This window comes from Chiloscyllium punctatum, chromosome 7 (assembly GCF_047496795.1).
Source record: "Chiloscyllium punctatum isolate Juve2018m chromosome 7, sChiPun1.3, whole genome shotgun sequence".
Lineage (NCBI taxonomy): Eukaryota > Metazoa > Chordata > Chondrichthyes > Orectolobiformes > Hemiscylliidae > Chiloscyllium > Chiloscyllium punctatum.
In genome coordinates, this window is record NC_092745.1 from 58,211,656 (window position 1) to 58,230,990 (window position 19,335).

Sequence of the window (19,335 nt, forward strand, 5' to 3'; positions counted from 1 at the left end):
CTACAGTGTGAAAGCAGGCCACTCGGCTCATTGACTCCGCACTGACCTTCCGAAGAGCATCCTGTTCAGACCCATCTCCCTAACCTATCCCTGTAACCCTTTATTTCCCAAGGCTAACCCACCAAGCCTGCACATCCCTGGACATTAAGTAATTTAGCATAGCCAATCCACCTAACCTGCACATTTTTTGGACTATGGGAGGAAAGAAGAACACCCAGAGGAAACCCATGCAGAGATGTGGAGGACGTGCAAACTCCACAGAATCGCCCAAGGGTGGTATCAAACTCAGGTCTTGGCAGTGTGAGGCAGTGCTAACCACTGAGCCACTGTGCCACCTCAAACTTTGAAATATTAAACTTGATACCCACATCCAAACACTTGATATATATTGATAGGAGCTGAGACTCACCCAAACACTGATTTCCTGTGATACTTCGCAAGACACCACCTTCCATGAAAAGAAACTCATGTAATCCGACCCTCCTGTTTCATGTCTGCTAACCAGTTCTTATAAAAAATGTCAGCATGTGCTTTAATCTTGCAGCTTAGCCTCTTCGGTGGGACTTTAACAAATACCTTCTGAAAATTCAGCATAGCCTCCACTGGTTTTTGCACATCTATTCAACTAGTTACTTCCTTAAAAAAACTCAAGTAGGATTGTTAAACTTGATGTCCCTTTCATAAATCCATGTAAACATTGTCTACTCCTATTGATATTTTCCAACTGCCCTTTGTGATGAAAAGCTTGGTGATTAGAATATCACTTTTTTTTCTTTGAAGAGTTTGGATGTTAAACTAATGATTTATTTTTGTGAAGGGGTTTAAGGATTATCTTAGTCAGCATTTCCAGAACCATGATATTAAACCAGTACCTGCATCTTGGATTATTAATAGATATTTGTTTAGATTGCGGGGGCTTATGTCAAGAGACAAGAACCATTGAAGACATTTATTAGCCTGCTTTTGGATTTAAATTAATTAAAAATTGATTTCATTTTCTCGAAACCCAGGAAAAGCTTTTGGGCAGTATAAAGGAGCCCGTTTGAAGTCAGATGCAAATATAATCTCCTCTAAAAAAGTAAACAAGTTATCTCAGTGAAAGGGTATATTTATGAGACTAACATTCCAGGAGAGTTTGGTTAGAACTCTGCAGATTAGTAAAAGACTGAGGACAGCTAAGCTTTAGTGGGCGAGTAATCAAGGAAAAAGCAGTAACAAAAACCAGGCATGATAAGGAACTTGTCTGGATTTTTGAGAAACTGTAAAGTGATATTGTTGGATTCTCTTTGAAGAGTGGTGTCTCTTTTAAAGAGAACAAGTGCATGGGACCACTGGACATTAGACAGCTGTTCTTACAAAACTCACAACATAATTAGTAAATTAGATGCCACTGAACAACACTTGCTGAACCACCCTAAGTGTGGTTTCTAATAGTAATACTAACAACCAATTAAGGTCAACAGCAAGGCTCGCAAGTAGCTTACTTGCACTTGCTAGAACTTATGTATATTGATACACAGGGACTTTGCCTCCGTAAAGAGAAAAGGAACATTGCCAGGCATTGCACATCCTTTGAATCAAACAAAAGCAAGGGGGACAATAGTTCCCGTTGCTTTCTCTATGGGAAAGCCTCAACCTATCACAGAAGCAGGAGAAGCGACATTTCGGGCATAAGCCCTTCATCAGGAATGAGGCTTATGCCCGAAACGTCGATTTTCCTACTTCTTGGATGCTGCCTGACCTGCTGTGCTTTGCTAGCACCACACTCTCGACTCTAACTTCCAGCATCTGCAGTCCTCACTTTCTCCTCACAGTCAACTTGCCAGCCAATGAGCAACCTTTTCTCGTGCAGTACAAATGGTTGCTCTCCTTGAAATTTACCACTTTTGCATTTGTCCTCATTAGTGCTCGACAAAGATTTTAGCAGCAGTTTTTTTTTCAGGAATACTCAAAAAGGGCAGTGCTTGTTTATTTGCTGGTACAACTTTTAAAATATTATACAGTCTGTTCTGATATAACAATAGTTCTGTTCCCCTGCAATCCCACGATATAAGAAAATCGTGCAATAACAGCACTATTTAAACGAATGGGGCCAGAATTGGGTTATAGCCAATACAGGTAAGGAAAGATCGCGTTCTACAAATAACGGACTAAATTCTTCAATCACGTTATTCGCATGACAGTAGAACTGACTTAGTCTTAAAACATTCCCTTCCACCAGCTGTATAAAGGTTAATTATGCACAATTACTGGAAGGGATTACCATTATCATGGTTAGGCTGAATAGCCTCGATTAAATGAATGTTCTTCCTCGCCTGTTGTACCCCTTGAGAATGCTCGCTTTGTCGCTACTTAGACGAGTGTTACGGAGGCTCAATGGTTGGCTAGTGTCCTTTATTTGGTGTTGCAGGCGCCCCCTAATTAAATTTACTAAATTGCAGCTCCCGCAGGATAGTGGGGGCGGGGATGGGGGTGATGGTGATGGTGATGGTGGTTGGACCTTCCAGACTTGAAGAGATATCAACTAAGCGCCCTGTTAGCATAAGACAATGACTGGGTACAGGGGAATTTGGCGTTGATTTGGCTTGATGTTGAAGCCTCGCATTCAAGATGTCCCCTAGTTTATCTATTATTCATGGATAAGATGAAATCCGTGATCAAGCAGTGGAAGAGCCCAATCATTTTAAATATCGTGAAAGCCTGGAGGATAATGAGGCAAGACAAGGGTAACTGGCTTAAGACTTCGCTGTTTACCCCATTGGCATGAGCCCAAGTATTTAAACCTGGGACAATGGACTGCGGCTTTAAGCTTTGGGAGAATAAGGAAATCTCTTGTTTGGGAGAGTTACTCGAGCACGAGGTCTTGATGTCAATGAGGTAATGAAGTTATAAACATGGATCGTCTAAAAGGGACTTTTTTGGGTACTTTTAGATAAGAGATTATATACAGAGGAAGACCATGCCCCTAGCTCAGTCTTACAAATCAGATGTGGAAAAAAAAAGTGTCCGGTGCATGGACGCTTTTTCAGTTAGTACACTGTATCATTCACAGAAAGGACATGCCTTAAGAGATGTGAGAGAGACTCTGTAGCACTTGGAATCAGGAACTAGGAGAGGATATTTCACTGGAAACATGGGAAGATATATGGGAAAATGTGAAGAAAATCTCAATATGTAATAAAGCACAGGCCATGCAATTGAAGATTTTACACAGGGCTCATATGGCACCAGACAGGCTAGCTAAGTTCAAGAGAGGATCGTCTCCAGGATGTCCCAAATGTAAAATTAGTATAGGCACTCTTACACACTGCTACTGGTCATGTTGTAAGATCCGGAGATACTGGAGTGCTAAAGGGAGTTGAAGGACATCCTGGAAACCAAAGTTAAAGTAGATCCGGTATTTCTTATTCTGGCGTTGCCAAATTTGCCCTCTCTCGGGTAACACAGGAAGAGACTGTGTAACATTCTTACCCACGGTGCGAGAAAGAACATTTTAATGAATTGGATGTTGGAAAAAACCCCCAGGTCTTAGGGGGTGGCACAGACTGGTGATGGAGCATCTCCCCCAAGACTACCCAACAAATATGGTGCACCACAAAACAAAGCAGTTTTATCAGATGTGGCAGCCCTTTCTAAATTATATTACATAGACTTATAGGCAATATTAATTAGGGCCATGACATAGCAGTGGAAATCAGTTTGGGCACTCGTGGGGCCCTGGGAGGGGGAAGCTAGGGAAAAAACATGCAGGTAAAATGACTGGTGCTCCCGGGGTGGGAGCTTTAATGGAGGTGTGGTGAGTGAAATAGAATAAAGTAATGTGATATAATTTAATTTAAGATAATTTGAATTCAGCTAAATTTAATTTTTATTTTAATTGATTGCGGTTTAAGTTGATATGTTTGTTCTGGTAGTATAGTAGGTAGTTTATTATTAAGAGTACTAATTTTTGTATTTTGGTTTTTTATATATATATAGTGGTTTGTAAAAGATTTGAAAAAGTTTTTAATATAAATTTTATAAAAAACATCCCCTTCTGTACAATCCATATAAAAATCCAACTTTTACCTCTGTCCAGAGATCTTCATATATTGTTTTCATCTCAGTTTCTAAGATGACTGACAAAGCAGTGCCTAGTGATTTCTCTAACTGACTGATGATGCTAGTAACAACCAAAGCTGACTCGGTTGCTGGTTGATGCTGTTTAGGAGACCTATTCAGCTCTTGCACACTGTTTACTGTAAGATAGAAAAAAATAATAAAAATGTCACATACTATTTGAAACATAAGCTGAGATTGTTTATTCATTTCTTGCTAACCTATCAATTTTCACCTGGAATAAGTTATTTATTGTTATATTTATACTTAGTTGTATAATTAATACACAGAATTTTTTTTTCTTTATACATTAACAGGATGATGGTTAGGCCCATCCCTAATTTCCCAGAGGGCAGTTAAGAGTCAACTACATTGTTGTGGGTCTGGAGTCAACATGGAGGCAGCTTCCTTTCTTGAAGGACATTGTTGAAAATACCCATCTGTTTCACCAATCAATAATGGATTCATGGTCATCATTTGAATTTTAATTCCAGATTTTTATTGAATTATACTATCTGCTGTGAGGGGATTTGAACCCAGGTCCCAAGGACATTACCCGAGTTTCTGGATTAACAGTCTAGCAATAGTATCAGTAGGCCATCGCCTCCTCCATGTTATGTTAGCCAGAATGTTAAACAGTAAACATAGAATCTTTTAAAAATTGCTACATCGATTCACCCTTCAAAAATTATGAATGTCACAATTTACAAGTCATTACAGCTCGCTGTTCACAATTCAGTTGCCATGTTTCCTACAATATCATAATGACTACACTTCACATTTATCAGCTGTGAAGCACTTTGGAATGCCCTATAGTTGTGGGAAGTGCAATGCAAATTCAATTCATTCGAATACAAAAGCTTCCTTCGTTGCAAACATAACAACACAAATAGTGAACTCAAGTGTCAATCATGGAGCAATTTCAAGCAAGAATGTTGAACCTTCAGTACAAGGAGGAGAGGGTGATTTTATAGTCTTCTGTGTCACTTTCTGGACACAAATGCAGAATTTTTATTAGAATTGTAGAATGGTTAGAATGCCAGGCAAGTGCCAGGATTCTGCAAGAACAGTGTAGCTAGCCCCAATCCCTATCATCATCCCCATACCCCTGCAATTATTTTCCTTTTAGGTGCTTACCCGAATCCTTTCTGAAAACCACAAATAAATCTGATTCCACTAACCTGTCAGATCATTAACACTTCTCAGAAGAGATTTTCTGCATCACATTTTATACCTTAGCATTTAACATTTGCTTTCTCTGCTTCTGATGCTTTTTTCAATGGAAACGGTTTTTCTCTATTTAGACCTCCAAGAATTTGAGCAAGCTATCACTCTTCACTCCAACTGTCTAGGGAGAACAAATTCACTTTCTTGGATCTCACAATGTAACTGAAGCTCTTGATCTCTGGAAACATAATTGTAAAACTTCTTCTGCCCTTCCTGAAAGTACTTACAATTTTCTTAAGTATCATCTCCACAACTAGGCACAATAGCACAGTGGAAGTCAAACCAATGTTTTATAAAAGTTCACCTACTTGCTTTTGCCCTATGACTCTATTGGTGGGAGCAATAGAGTTTGCGCAGAGTATTCAGAGTTTAATAAGGAAGGGAAATTTTATATCTATTGTAATCTATAAAAAAAAGATGGTGGTGCGAGCATATTAGGGAGTGTTAGGCCTCCTGACCCTGTATGCTCCAGGCCAGCCGCATCCTTCCCTCACTCTCTCTCCTTGTCCATCTTTTTCTTTTACTAGGAATCTAAAGTGGCATCAGAGGGTTGACAGCAGCAGCGTAGCAGGATTGAGGACTCCTGGCTTCGGTAAGCCCGCAGCTAGACTCAAAGCTTGGTGCCTGGAGCAGGACTGTAGTAGGTCCACAAAGGGGTCTCAGTGGGTCATAGAAGTGAGGCCTTGCGTGGTCTGCCTGAAGGACTATAATGCTGAGCTTTTTTTTTCTAATTTATTCCTTAGATTCTTGTACCCTAGGCACTTTTGTAACTGAGATGGTGCCATAAGTGGCGACTTCGTAAACTTTTCACTGCACTCAATGTGAGTACATTTCCCAAAGAATCGGATTCTAATTCTAAATAACCTCATTTCCTGTTTCATTTCATTTTATCTTTCATGCTTAACATTTAACTGAAATTTAGTGTTTAAATTCTAAACTTAAATTCTATACAGAAATATACAGATGTTTCCAAATGGACAGCAGCTGAACTTCGTTGATTAAGAAATCAAGAGTTCAGAAACTGAAAACAACAAAGACTGGAAATCAGAGCAGGTCAAACAGCATCCATGAAGAGGGAGCAACGTTGAGTCTAGATGACTCTTCATCATAACAATTCAGAGATATTATTTTCCTATTAGCGCGAAGGGTAAGGCTGAGCAGAGAACAACGGATGAACAAAGATATTGAGGTCAATAAGAAAGAATCATGTATTAGATAGAGTCAACTGCGATCAAATGAATCACTTGAAGAGTATAAGGTGTGTAGGGGCATTCTTAATTGGAAAATCAGGAGGCCAAAGAAGGGATATGAAATAACCTTGACAGATAAAGATAATTCAAACAGCTTCTACAAGTACATTAAGAGCAAATGAGCAACAAGAGAGAGAATGGGGCCCCTTAAAGATCAACAAGATCATCGATGTGATGAATCTTAGAAAATGGGAAAGATGTTAAATCATTTCTTCATATCAGTTTTTACTGTGGAGAAAGAAATGGGAGCCAGAGAACTCAAATATTTTGAAAATAATTTGAAAAATTCACATTCAAGAAGAGGAAACACTGGAAGTCTTAGAAATATAAAGGTGGATAAAACTCTGTGACCTGATCAAATGTATCCCCGGATGTTGTAGGAAGTTAGAGAAGAAATTACGAGGCTCTAGCAGAAATATTTGTTTTATCCATAACCACGGGTAGCACACTGGAAGACTGGAAGGTGGCTAATGTTGTACCTTTACTTAAGAAAAGCTGTAAGGAGAAGTCTGGAAACTATAGACATGTGAACCTGTTATCAATAGTAGGCAAGTTGTTGGAGTTGATTCTGAAAGATAGGATTTACATGCATTTGCAGAGGCGAGGACAATTTGTCCAGGGGTAGTCAGCATGATTTTGTGCAAGGAAGATCATGTCTCACAATCTTGATAGAGTTTTTAGAGGACGTAACCAAAAAGATTATGAGGGCAAAGCAGCAGACATTACTTACATGGAGGTTGAGCTGAAGACACTGTAAGACATCAGGGAGAGCGCAACATCCTATTTTGTAACAAGAGACTGTCACATACTCGAGGTTAGTTTCTTCTGAATTGGTCAGCGCAGCTGAAGCAGGTAAGGGGATCCAGAGAGCAGTAATGCAATAGCCTCAGCCTTTGCGACTGTTCACTAGGTTTGAGGTTCTTTCATCATTGTTCGGATGAGAGTGAGGGATGCAAAGTGGTTGGGTTAACTAGCCTTGGCCACTGTGCTTTAGGAAACTATTAAAGTCAGGATAGCATAAATGGATGTAGTGGTAGCATGGCATTGTATACAGAGGAGGATTGATAGTATTGACAGCAACAGGAGTGAGAGTCCAAAAGACTGTATTGCTTGTCCAGTGTCCAGAGTTTAGGACATCTGCTCAAGAGTGGAGAGGAACTTGCACTTACACACAATCCAGTGTCTGTAGTCCCAATGACATCCATCAGAACAGGAAAGAGGTTCAATTTAGCCAGTACAAAAAATTTAGGTATTTACTTGGGAAGCAGGTACTAGATTACTGTAGACTGCTCCCTGAACAATGTGTAAATTGGCATAATACCAATAAGATTAGAGAAATGAACACATAACTCAAAAGACTGGGATGGGAGAAGTGGATTCTGGTTCGTGAGGTACTGACACCACTACTGGGGAAAGTGGGGATTCTTCAGTTTGGACGGTCCACATCTAAACTTTGCTGGGAGTCGTGTTCTGTGAAACAACATAACTAGGGGAATGGAGGGGATGTTAAACTAAATTGTGTGGGCAAGCAATCAAATTTGAAAACATGGGATAAACCAAACAGTAAAGCTAAGGCAAGAGAGAAAGGTTTTAATAAAAATGATAAACATAATAAATTGTAAACTGTAACATGAAGTGAGAAGGAATACAAATCGAGCAGTAAACCAATAGGTAAAGTGAGAGAATACCAAAATAATAAAAGGATAAAACTAAAATCTCAGAATTCGCATTCAAAACAAGTGAACCAATAAAAGCTTTTTAAAATCTGACACTTATTACTTAGACATGAGACTAAGATAGGATGACATAAATTGCTACCTGAATACTGAAGGGTATATGACATTTCGGAAGGACAGGGTGCTAGGAAAAGGTGGAGGGGTAACCCTCTTAGTTAATGATGGTATTAGAGCAATAATCTTCTACGTAGAGAAGGTAAAAAATGTTCAAGATATTACAATAGGAGGCAAAAGGTTTTCTTTTTCAGCTAGATAAGCCATATTGTGATCTTGCTGCACTATTCAACTAACTCCACTAACTAAACTGGAAACTCATGTTAATTTATAAAACTGCTTTGTGAAAGTTTTTTAAATAGTGTTTGGGATCAGTTGTATTCAAAATTAATTATGGAATCCCTACAGTGCGGAAAGAGGCCATTCGGCCTTTCCAGTCTGCACCAACCTTCCAAAGAGCATCCCACCTATCTATCCCCATAACCCTGCCTTTACCGTAGCTGTTCCAGCTAGCCTACACATCTCTGAACACTGTGAGCAATTTAGCATTGCCAATCCACCTAATCTGCACATCCTTGGACTACTGGAGGAAACCAGAGTACCTGCAGAGACCTACACAGACACAATGTGCAAACTCCAAGGCTAGAACTGAACCCAGGTCACTGGCACTGAGAGACAATAGGGCCAACCACCGTGCCACCTATTTCTTTTTCAACATGTACTACATTTTTTTTCCTTTTCTCTCCTACCCCTCCTGTAGTCTTTGCATTCATGTTTCGATAGATGGATCAGGAAAGTTTATGACCTGGGGATAGAAAAGCTTGATTTAAAGTTGCATTTTCTCTATTAGCTTCCATTTTATTGGAGATGCAGTCAATCTAGTTGAAGGAACTTGTGATGAACTAATAGCAGGAATATATATATATCAGAACTACGAGCTGTTCTTTTATTAGCATTGTGTCCTGGCAAACTAACACTTGAACCCCATGTGCAAACTCCACACAATCACCTTAGGCTGGAATCGAACATGGATCCCTGGTGTTGTAAGGCAGCAGTGCTAATCGCTAAACCACTCTACTGCCCATGCTTGGTTGCTGACAGCTGTTATAACAGCAGTTCATGAAGGCAACTCACTATCACCTTCTCAAGGACAACTAAGGATAGGCAATAAATGCTGGCCAACCAGCGATGTCTACACCCCAGAAGCAGGACTCTGGCGTGAGTTGGTGAAATCCAGAGCGGGACTGTAGTGGTGAAGGAAAAGTTGGACACTCTAAGTTGTTTTTCTTTTTTATTTTATTTTAAGTTAATGAGAATGAGGTCTATGCATGGTGATGGTATAAAGTTTTCACTGTATTTTATGTTGAATATATGTGACAATAAATTATATATAGGGCGGCACGGTGGCACAGTGGTTAGCACTGCTGCCTCACAGCACCAGAGACCCGGGTTCAATTCCCAATTCAGGCGACTGACTGTGTGGAGTTTGCACATTCTCCCCGTGTCTGCGTGGGTTTCCTCCGGGTGCTCCGGTTTCCTCCCACAGTCCAAAGATGTGCAGGTCAGGTGAATTGGCCATGCTAAATTGCCCGTAGTGTTAGGTAAGGGGTAGATGTAGGGGTATGGGTGGGTTGCGCTTCAGCGAGGCGGTGTGGACTTGTTGGGCCGAAGGGCCTGTTTCCACACTGTAAGTAATCTAATCTAAAAACAATCAAAAATAAATTATACTACTAGAGGGACAATCAAAAAAAAAAGGCTTTGAGATGTTTAACAATGAAAAGAAGGGAACTGAGGCACGTAGTTTAGGAAGACAATTCCCGAGAACTGGGATGAGTGAAGTAATACCCCTCAAAGTGATATTCGTAGAAGAGAATATTGCTCTTCATTGTCACTGGGTCAAAATCCTGAAACTCTCTTCCTAACAACACTGTGAAAATCCTTCAAGATGGCAGCTTGCCACCACCACAATTAAGAATGGAGAATAAGTGACAGTTTAGCCAACAATGCTCAGATTCCATGAACAGATAGGAATACACAATAGACCAGGGTTAGACGAATCAATGAAGCACGATGAAACAGAAGGGTGGAAGTTGCCGAAGACGTGAAGCCATGGAAGTTACAGAAGATGAAAACAAGGATGTCAAAATCAAAATGCTGAGATTCAACATGCCAATGTCATTCATTAAAGATGAGAGCTTCAGGCAACTAAACAGTAGTACCATTTTGTCAAACAGGGTAGTAAAATTTTTGGAATCTTTAATTAAGCCTTGAACAAAACAATATTCAGTGAAACATAGTATATTGACCAACCTGACAGAGATTGATTGAAGGCACTAAGGTCCTGAGTAGCGTTTGGGACATCATTGACGGATTTCATGTCACTTAATTCAGTTAAGAGATCAACTTTTCTTACAGCCTTGACATTGCTTACCAGGGCTTTACTGCAAAGGTTTTTATCATCACTGCAGAAGATAAAACACATATTAGCAAAAGGCTTTGTCCACAGAGACACTTATGGAATATTTCTGGAATTGGTTTCAAGTAATTGATTAAATAATGAGCATATTTTTTACTCACAACATCCCATCCCATCCACTCCCCCCACCCCCCAAAAGGCAGACTTCAGAAATATGATGCAAGTTCATTCCATTTTGTTACATGGAAATTCTGCTGGCAGCCTGTACACTGTGAACATTGTCATGACAGGGCACACTGTTCCAAGGGGTTACAATGTTTGGTACCATCAAGCAATAGGACCAGGGCTTGTTTCAAAGTTTTCTAAAGGTCACTGAGGGCAATTCAAAGGCTACAGGCAGTTGGAGAAGAAAAGGACAGATACAGAAACAAGCTCCATGCAGAAAAGTACTCTTTAGCTGAACTGCTGAAAAAGCAATTGAACATAGTTCGTGTAGTTGGAAACAAAGTGAAAAGTCAAAAGCTGTTTGATATTACAGTTTGATGCTCTATTGTGAGTCTGGATTTTTCAGACTGCTTAAGGAAAGGCAAAGTCATGAACTGCCTTCAGGTGACTTCAAAATAACACTATTATACGTCATTGCTACACACTGCTGTATATGTTATACAGAGACACACTAGGTTTTGATTTATACTTACACTACAAAAGAATTAATCTCGTGTTCACACCCATTTTGTAGTCTGTGTTTCTTCCAAAGAGTCACGCTCTGGTGTGTCTGAGACTCTCCAAAGTTCTACTGTGTTCCAACTCTATCCTCACTGTGCTAGTTATACCCAATGATGTGTAGCTCATCACTGCAAGGATGCTGCAGGGTCCTGAAGGCCTTACACAACACCTCTCAAGTTCCCACCTTCACCCCACCTCATAAACATTAACAGTTACATTCTCAAATGAGCCAATTTAGATTACCTTTTATAACATTAATTATACATAGTTCGCATGTTTTCAATTCCTTTTTAAGTCTTTGACTTGATTCATCTGTGTTGATAAGTGGTTAAGGAAAGTCTACAACATGGTACAGAAATATTTGAGGTAAAGTTGGTTCTCTTTCTTTATTTTTGTTGACTTCCATTAGATTAGAGATTGAATCATTCTGGCTGAAAGAATTTGGTGATATAATTGTCAGAACGTATGAGAATTTGGAGCTGGTTATATTTCTACTCTGTTACTAAAGTCAAATACGATTGTCAGCCTAGGAACAATAGTATTAGCCCATCCATGTGTTGCTGCACTTCATCTGAAGGTTGTTCCCTGTAGTATTGACTTGTTCAAAGTTCAGTTCTAAAATAGGAATGTATCTCTTGGATTTGAAACAATTTGATTTGTTCCTTGTATATTCTTCAAACTGCAAAATGTATTCAACAAGTAACCTCTTTCTCCACAATATGGACACCGTGATAGAAGACTGGACACTATTGTCTTCATTGATGTGGAGTTCTGGAACTAAATGTGATAAGATACTATGGTAGGAGATTGCTTAGGGTTTCCTATAGATGTTACTATATGCTATATGTTTTTGCAATGAGAGGTCTGATTCCTCTCGTCAGAATCCCACATCAGCTTTAAGTATTCAACACACGCTGTAGAAAGTTCTGCATTATATTTAACTTTTGTTGTATTATGGTTCTTAAACAGTTTTCTAAACTCTGTAGCCACAGTATTTCGATTGTTTGTTCAACATTTAGATCTTGTTTGATTAAAGAAATCCAAAAACTCAATTACCTAAGAGATCAGTTGACAATTCTATCGTAAATGAGCATCCATTATAAGTTTCCATAGTTACAGACTCAGACAGTGCATATCAGTCATGAATGAAATTATCTACAGATGGTCCTGCAAGATGAAATCCACTATTGAAGCATGACTTTGTCATTGTTGTATTTGTTCTAAAGTGAAATATTGATCAAAAGTTGAGGTTGTCAAACAAATTGCTTCTGATTGACCTGTTGCTTGTTCTACAAATAATCTGACGTCCTTCCCAAGCAGTAGAGAAGGGTGCTAACCTGTGCTGCATTTGACTTAGTTTCCAATGCTGAAACTGATCAAAATCTTAGGTAGTGTGCTTTCCAAATCTGCCAATTCACTCATCTATCAACTGGAGCTCCAAGCTTAATTTTCTTTCTGATGGAAAAATTGACTGTGAATTTCTTTTGTACTATTTGAGTTTTGATAGGCATTTGAACGCGTTGATTGTTTTCTCAATTTGGCAAAAATATAGTTAGGCGTTTTTCTACACTCTTTTTGTCATGTTGATTCAGAGCTTTTGATTAATTTGTTTTTGTAAGATTATTCTCCAAGTACAGGTAGACAAGCCTTTGTCTAAAATCCCGAAATCTGAAAAGTTTCAAAGTCCAAAGGTTGTTGTGAAGGATTTTTCTCATTAACAAGATTGCTTGGCGTGCAAACAGTTAACCCAAGTTGACACCTACTCAATGCGTGTCACTCAAATGTGACATGTGGGGGGCATGGTTCAATTTTGTTTCAGAGCCTGTTTTACTCACAGCAAGTCTATTCCTCAAAGATTTTTTCAAATTTTACCATTAAACTGCTACTTATTCTGAAAGTCGAAAAGTTCTGAATTCCGAAAACCAGCTGGTCCTGAGTATTTCAGATAAAGGATTGTGCACCTGTACTAAGACTGAAAGTGATTAAAATTTCAGCTGTTTTTATGTTATTTTGAAGTAACATTCAACTTTCCTTTACACATATGGTATCTACATATAAATGAATAGAAATATTCTTTTTCTAGGTAGCTGAAGAATTTTCCAAAGATCTGTTGATAGGTCTTCAGCAAAGTGACTTTAATCAATAATATTTAACTATTTTTGACGATATCAAAAAGTTGGCTGTTTGACAGCATTGGTACCAATTTTTTTCTGCATTCAAGTATTTTCAAACCAAATTCGAATGACATGATCAAATCTGCACTTTTCTCTTTCTCATGTTGCTTACATTTTAACACTAAAATTGATAAAACTTCTTAGTTGCCTAGTAAAACTTGGACTTGTCATTCAAACCATCAAAAAACAAGCGTTCACTAACATCACTGTCTCATACTTTGAATTGTAATGATGATCATTATTCGTGTTCTTTTTCCATTTTTAAATCAGTTTTCTTTAAGGCTATACCTGAAGAATTATTTTAACTTGCTGTTGTTAACTTTATTATTGAATAAGTTTAGAAATATTAATTCACTGTTAGAACTGTTGACTGTGCCCCTCAGCTTATTTTTTCATTGAGGAACAAACGTTTTGTCCCTTCCTTCATGGGATCAAATTTGCTGAAAAATCAGTCTCTTTTTACAAATACTGTATTTGGATTTCTCCCCTGAGCTGCTAGTGGGCTTTTACTGATCTCAATACTTTTTAAAAGGTTTATTCCCCCAATGAAAGCCCGTAAAAGGCATTTTTGAGACTGTGTTGTGGTGGTTTCTCTGCAGAATTTCTGTTCAGAGATATTTCCTCCACAGCTGCTCAGTTCTCCACCCTTCAAGACTGCAAATTGGTATTAAAGCTGAAGAGGATTTTTTGAAAAAATGCTTTCTGAACTTTTCTCTTCTCCACACAGTGACAGATCTGTTTCTTAACCTTCGCTGCTGCCATGATTTTCTAGGCCATGAATCCTAAAGCTACCATCTCTTATTGTGTGGTTGAATGTAACATTGAGTTTGGGTTCTGGACTGGCTAGTCAATGAGAAAGCAAAATCAAGAACTGTCTTCACACTTGGACTTCAAAGTAACACTACTTATTACACATTAATATTAAGAACTGCCATACAAGGCAATCATACATATAGCATGCTCTTATAGATAAAAGAAGCTAGGAATTAAACTATCTTCTCATGCATTCGTGTTCAAGTTGAAGGCTGTAATGCTTCCAGAGAGTCACTCACTGATATGTCTTGCAGAGTCTCTAAGGTTCTAGGGTGCTCTAACTCCACTCACACTGCTATTTATACTCAGTGATGCACAGCTCCAGAACATCATCACAAGTTTGTTCCAAGCTCCTGGGGAAAAAAAAAGTCCACAGACAGTACCAGCCCATGAAAAGCTGGACTAGTGCATATAAGCACGTACTGAAGTGTAATTTTTAAGAAACCAGGAGAACATGGTTTCAGGAAAGAAAGGTCAACCAGCAGGGCATGAACAGTCAATGATGGATTGGATTTTGAGGAAGTTCTGAAGTTAAATCCTCAAAAGAAAAAAAAAATGTGAGAATCTATTGCCAAGTGTCATGAGCTTGGAGGACCCACAGTGTCACTAACATCTGGGGGGTGCTTGATGACAAATTCATGGGAACTGTCTTGACCATGTTTGGTATTTCAAGTGCTTTGTGAGGTGCTTGACCAAAGTGTGCCCATTATTCATATTTATTTCAGGTTAATTCTGAATCTTGGAATAAAGTCTTGCATGTATGTCTCTGTATTATAGATTGTGTCACTATTCTAACTTTGTACAGAAAAGATTATTGCTGTTTGTACAAAACCATGGAATCTTGTCGTTTTATTCTCTTAGGGATACTAGGTTCTCACATTTTATCTTTTTTTTCCCCCCCCCCAAAGTATTTCCTGGTCAGACAGCAATATAAATTTGATGGTTTAGTTCGAGATCATAACTAATCTTAAAAACAAAAACGAAGTAGCAGCTAGCAACAGGTCAGACTGAGCTGGAAGGTGTGTAAAATCGAGGCTGTTGTTGGCTTGTTGGGGATCACAGACAGCTGAAAATTACACTGTAGAGTTTACAACTGGGAGCTGCACTAATAAAAGAGTGGTTTAAAAAAAGCAAATAACCAACAGTAACCGAGATAGTGAGAGGCATACCTAGGACGTACAAATGGCCTAGAAAGTTGGCTGGGATGCTGATGAGAGTTTGCAACCACCAGTAGGTGGCATATACACAGCACATTTAAGATAATAAAACAATGGTACACATGAATGTTATTTGACACCAAGCCACATATCAGGGATGAAGACCAAAAAGGCTTTAAAAGCATGTTAAAAAGGAAGGAAGAATGGTTGACAGATTCATAAGAATCACAAAGCTTAGGGTTTAGACAGCTCAAGATACAGCTGATATAAATGCAAAGTGTTAACTCAAAAAGTGTTAATAATACATCAGATTGTCAGATTCTCTAGTGCCAGAAGTTTATCCAGACACAAGGGTTGTATAACAAATTTAAAAACAGAAAATATAGTACTCTTACAGGAGAATGCCTACTGTCGATTCAAACTGTAAAGTGTATTCTGGGGAGCTGGAAAAGATTTTAGGATGGAAAGAAAGGTTCCCTTAATGTATGTATAACAGGTGCCAATTTGCTAAGTGTGAAGAGAGATTGGTGAAGTAAGTCAATAAGCCCTACTCAATGGACATGAAATTAGACTTCACAGCAGTTATTGTGGGTGCTGCTCAGGGACAAATATGCATCGATGTACAAGCACCTCTTATACCACAAACCGTGCCAAATTTACTTGGTGGAAAGATTAGCACATATGCAGACTTCCAGGGATTGGTCTAGTGGACATTGAGACATCAATCTCAATGTATCATTGATGTGAGAACAGATGGTGTCATTTTGGAGTTTACAATTCCAGCCAATACCCTCTTGACTTCACACCAGTGAACACCCAACTAATAAGAGTAAGGACAATCTGTAAGAGCTACTTAAAGGACTCATCAATTCACTACAAGTTAGTTGGTGGTTCAATTCCTTCTGGGTGTTGAGGTGATTATATAGTGTTTGGTGTAAGGGCTCTTGTGGTCTACTGGTACTGTCCCTACCTCTGAAACACAAATCCTCAGCTCAACACCCACTCCGAAGGTATGTAGGAACATCATTTAACAGGTCGATTAGAAAATATCTACCGTCTTTTCAAGTTGTAAAAATCTACCAGGACTTTATTGGTCAGAGCATTGGGTACAGGAGTTGGGAGGTCATGTTGCAGCTGTACAGAACATTGGTTAGGCCATGGTTGAAATATTGCAATTCTGGTCTCCTTCCAATTGGAAAGATGTTGTGAAACTTTAAAGGGTTCAGAAAAGATTTACAAGGATGTTGCCAGGGTTGGAGGATTTGAGCTATAGGAAGATGTTGTATAGGCTGCAGCTGTTTTCCCTGGTGTGTCGGAAGCTGAGGTGTGACCTCCTGGAGGTTTATAAAATCACAAGGGGCATGGATAGGATAAATGGACAAAGTCTTTTCCCTGGAGTGGGGGAAGTCCAGAACTAGAGGGTATAGGTTTAGGGTGAGGGAAAAGATATAAAAGGGGCCTAAAGGGCAATGTTTTCATGCAGAGGGTGATACATGTATGGAATGAGCTGCCAGCAGAAGTGGCGGAGGCTGGTACAAATTGCAACATTTAAAAGGCATCTGGATGGTTATATGAATAGGAAGGGTTTGGAGGGATATGGGCCATGGACTGGCAAATGGGACTAGATTCATTTAGGATATCTGGTTCGCATGGACGGGTTGGACTGAAGGGTCTGTTTCCATGCTGTACATCTCTATGACTGGCACAGCAGGTGCTGAGAGAATTTTCTCAACTTTAAGGTCTCTGCACAAAGTAATTGCAGAATAGGGTGCAGACAGAGCTCCATCCTAGGAATACAGCATGAAAGAAAGAATGAGCAGAGGCCATTTACAGTATCTCTCCACAGAGAGATTTTCTCAAGATGCTGGGGTGTGGGGAGGACGACTCTTGGGAAGGCCATGCTTGGTCAGGGTGTTAAGGGAGCAATTCTATTCCTTGACCATAAATGAGGAACAAACAATGTGAGAGAGACATTAACACTTCAAGGCGGATGCTTTCTCTTCTAAAATCTGTCATCTACTGCAGGCATGACTGCAAAGGTTGAGAAGTCGATCATGCTGATTCATTTATATGCATCAGGTTCTTTCCAGACTGGAATTGGAGCTAGATACATCTTGCAGTTTGTCAATGAGCATTGTGTAACCTGTTCAGGGTACAGCTGTCAGGATTAAATAGCTGACAGTTTGAAAAAATTACAAGACGTGAGGCTTTCAAGAGTGAAAAAATGCAATCATGCATATAAATGTTAGATAAGAGACATAATTAAACGACATTGTTGATATTAGAATAATGGGGGCATGGCAAATTGAGCAATGGTGTAGTTCTGTGATGTGGCATTTGAAGATACTGACGGAATATTGTGCCGCACGGCACCCAGGTCTTTGGAGTTTGACTCCTGGCACAAATGTTAATAGCCATTTGTTTCAACTATCTTTGGATCAAGCATTTTGAGGGAATCCTACTGCTGTGTAGAATCAGGACATCTCCACTCTTCTCTAGCTCCTTCATTCAGATCTACAATGCAGCACCTAAAAACTGTGGAACCATTCTTTCTGATCACCGATGACAAATTCTCTTCCTGTATGACACCCAGAAGATGTTGCAGTTACAATGTCGCTCGGTTGTAAGAGGTACAGGCTATCTTTAAATAGCTGTAGGACAGCTTTAATTTCAACCAACAAGCCAGGATTAGCCACACAGCATAACTTACCAACCCATTTTCAGCCCCTATTTATTTTACAACTGGTTAACATTCTGTGAGTAATTACACTGACAATGAATTCTGGAGCACCATACCTGCACAGGAGGACATCTGCAGAAGGGTATAACTGCTGATACTGTAAACAACACTGTAGTACACGGTCATCATTGTTTTCCTCACGTAAGCCACCTGTGCAGAAAATATTAAAAAGGTACCTTACATGTCGAATGACTATAAGTGACTTGTTTTTTGTTAGCAAAGTAGAATAAAAAAATTGAGCAAAACTTCACATGACTTTTGTTATTTTGACTTGTTAGATCACGGTTTCTCACTCAGCTTGCTTTCGATGCATGTGACCATAACAGTTTGAGGTTTTAAGAAAAAGCTTTTTAAGCAATGGTTTGCTTTCTCACTAATGCAACCAAAATCAGTATGTCTAAGATGCAGCAAAATTTACAGTATTTTAAAGTATTTACTTTAGATTTCACTATTTCAAAGCATATGCTGCAAACTTTTTTTCTTCAACTTGGTTGCTTCTTTAGAATAAAGTGGTGAGCTGTCTTTTTGAATCACTGCAATCCAGGAGGTGTTGGTACACCAAAGGTGTTTTTGGGAGGACACTGTCGGAATAATGAAGAAGTGGCAATATGATTCCAAGTCAGGAGAGTGTGGTCTTACAGATAGTATGGTTCACATACATCTGGCACATTGTTCTTCTAGGATGTTGAGGTTGCTGGTTTGGAAGATGATATCAAAGTTTCTTTTAAGAAGGTTTCTGAAATGCATCGTGTGGATGTAACACATTGACAGGATTGTGAACCCAGGGTGGAGTGAATAATTGTAAGATAGATAATAGAGTGATGATTAAACGACTACTCTGTTCTGGATGTTGTCAAGCTTCTTGAGTGTTGGAGATACTACACTCATCTAGGCATATGAAGAGGAGAGTATTCCATCACATTCCTGACTAGAATCTTATAGATTGTAGACAGGATATGGGAAGTTAGTTATTGCATAAATTCTAGCCTGTCACCTGTTCATGC

General features: G+C 39.1%; 1 protein-coding gene across 2 annotated transcripts in view; it reads right to left on the minus strand.

Annotated features, from left to right (window-relative positions):
• swt1 (SWT1 RNA endoribonuclease homolog) overlaps nt 1–19,335 on the minus strand; it is a 133,739-nt gene that overhangs the window by 41,340 nt on the left and 73,064 nt on the right. For both annotated transcript variants that reach the window (XM_072573649.1, XM_072573648.1), the window contains 3 exons: nt 18,388–18,481; nt 10,616–10,767; nt 4,069–4,238 (listed from right to left, as the gene is read on the minus strand). In XM_072573649.1, the coding sequence (XP_072429750.1) occupies nt 4,069–4,238; nt 10,616–10,767; nt 18,388–18,481 (416 nt within the window). The remainder of the gene's footprint in view (nt 1–4,068; nt 4,239–10,615; nt 10,768–18,387; nt 18,482–19,335) is intronic.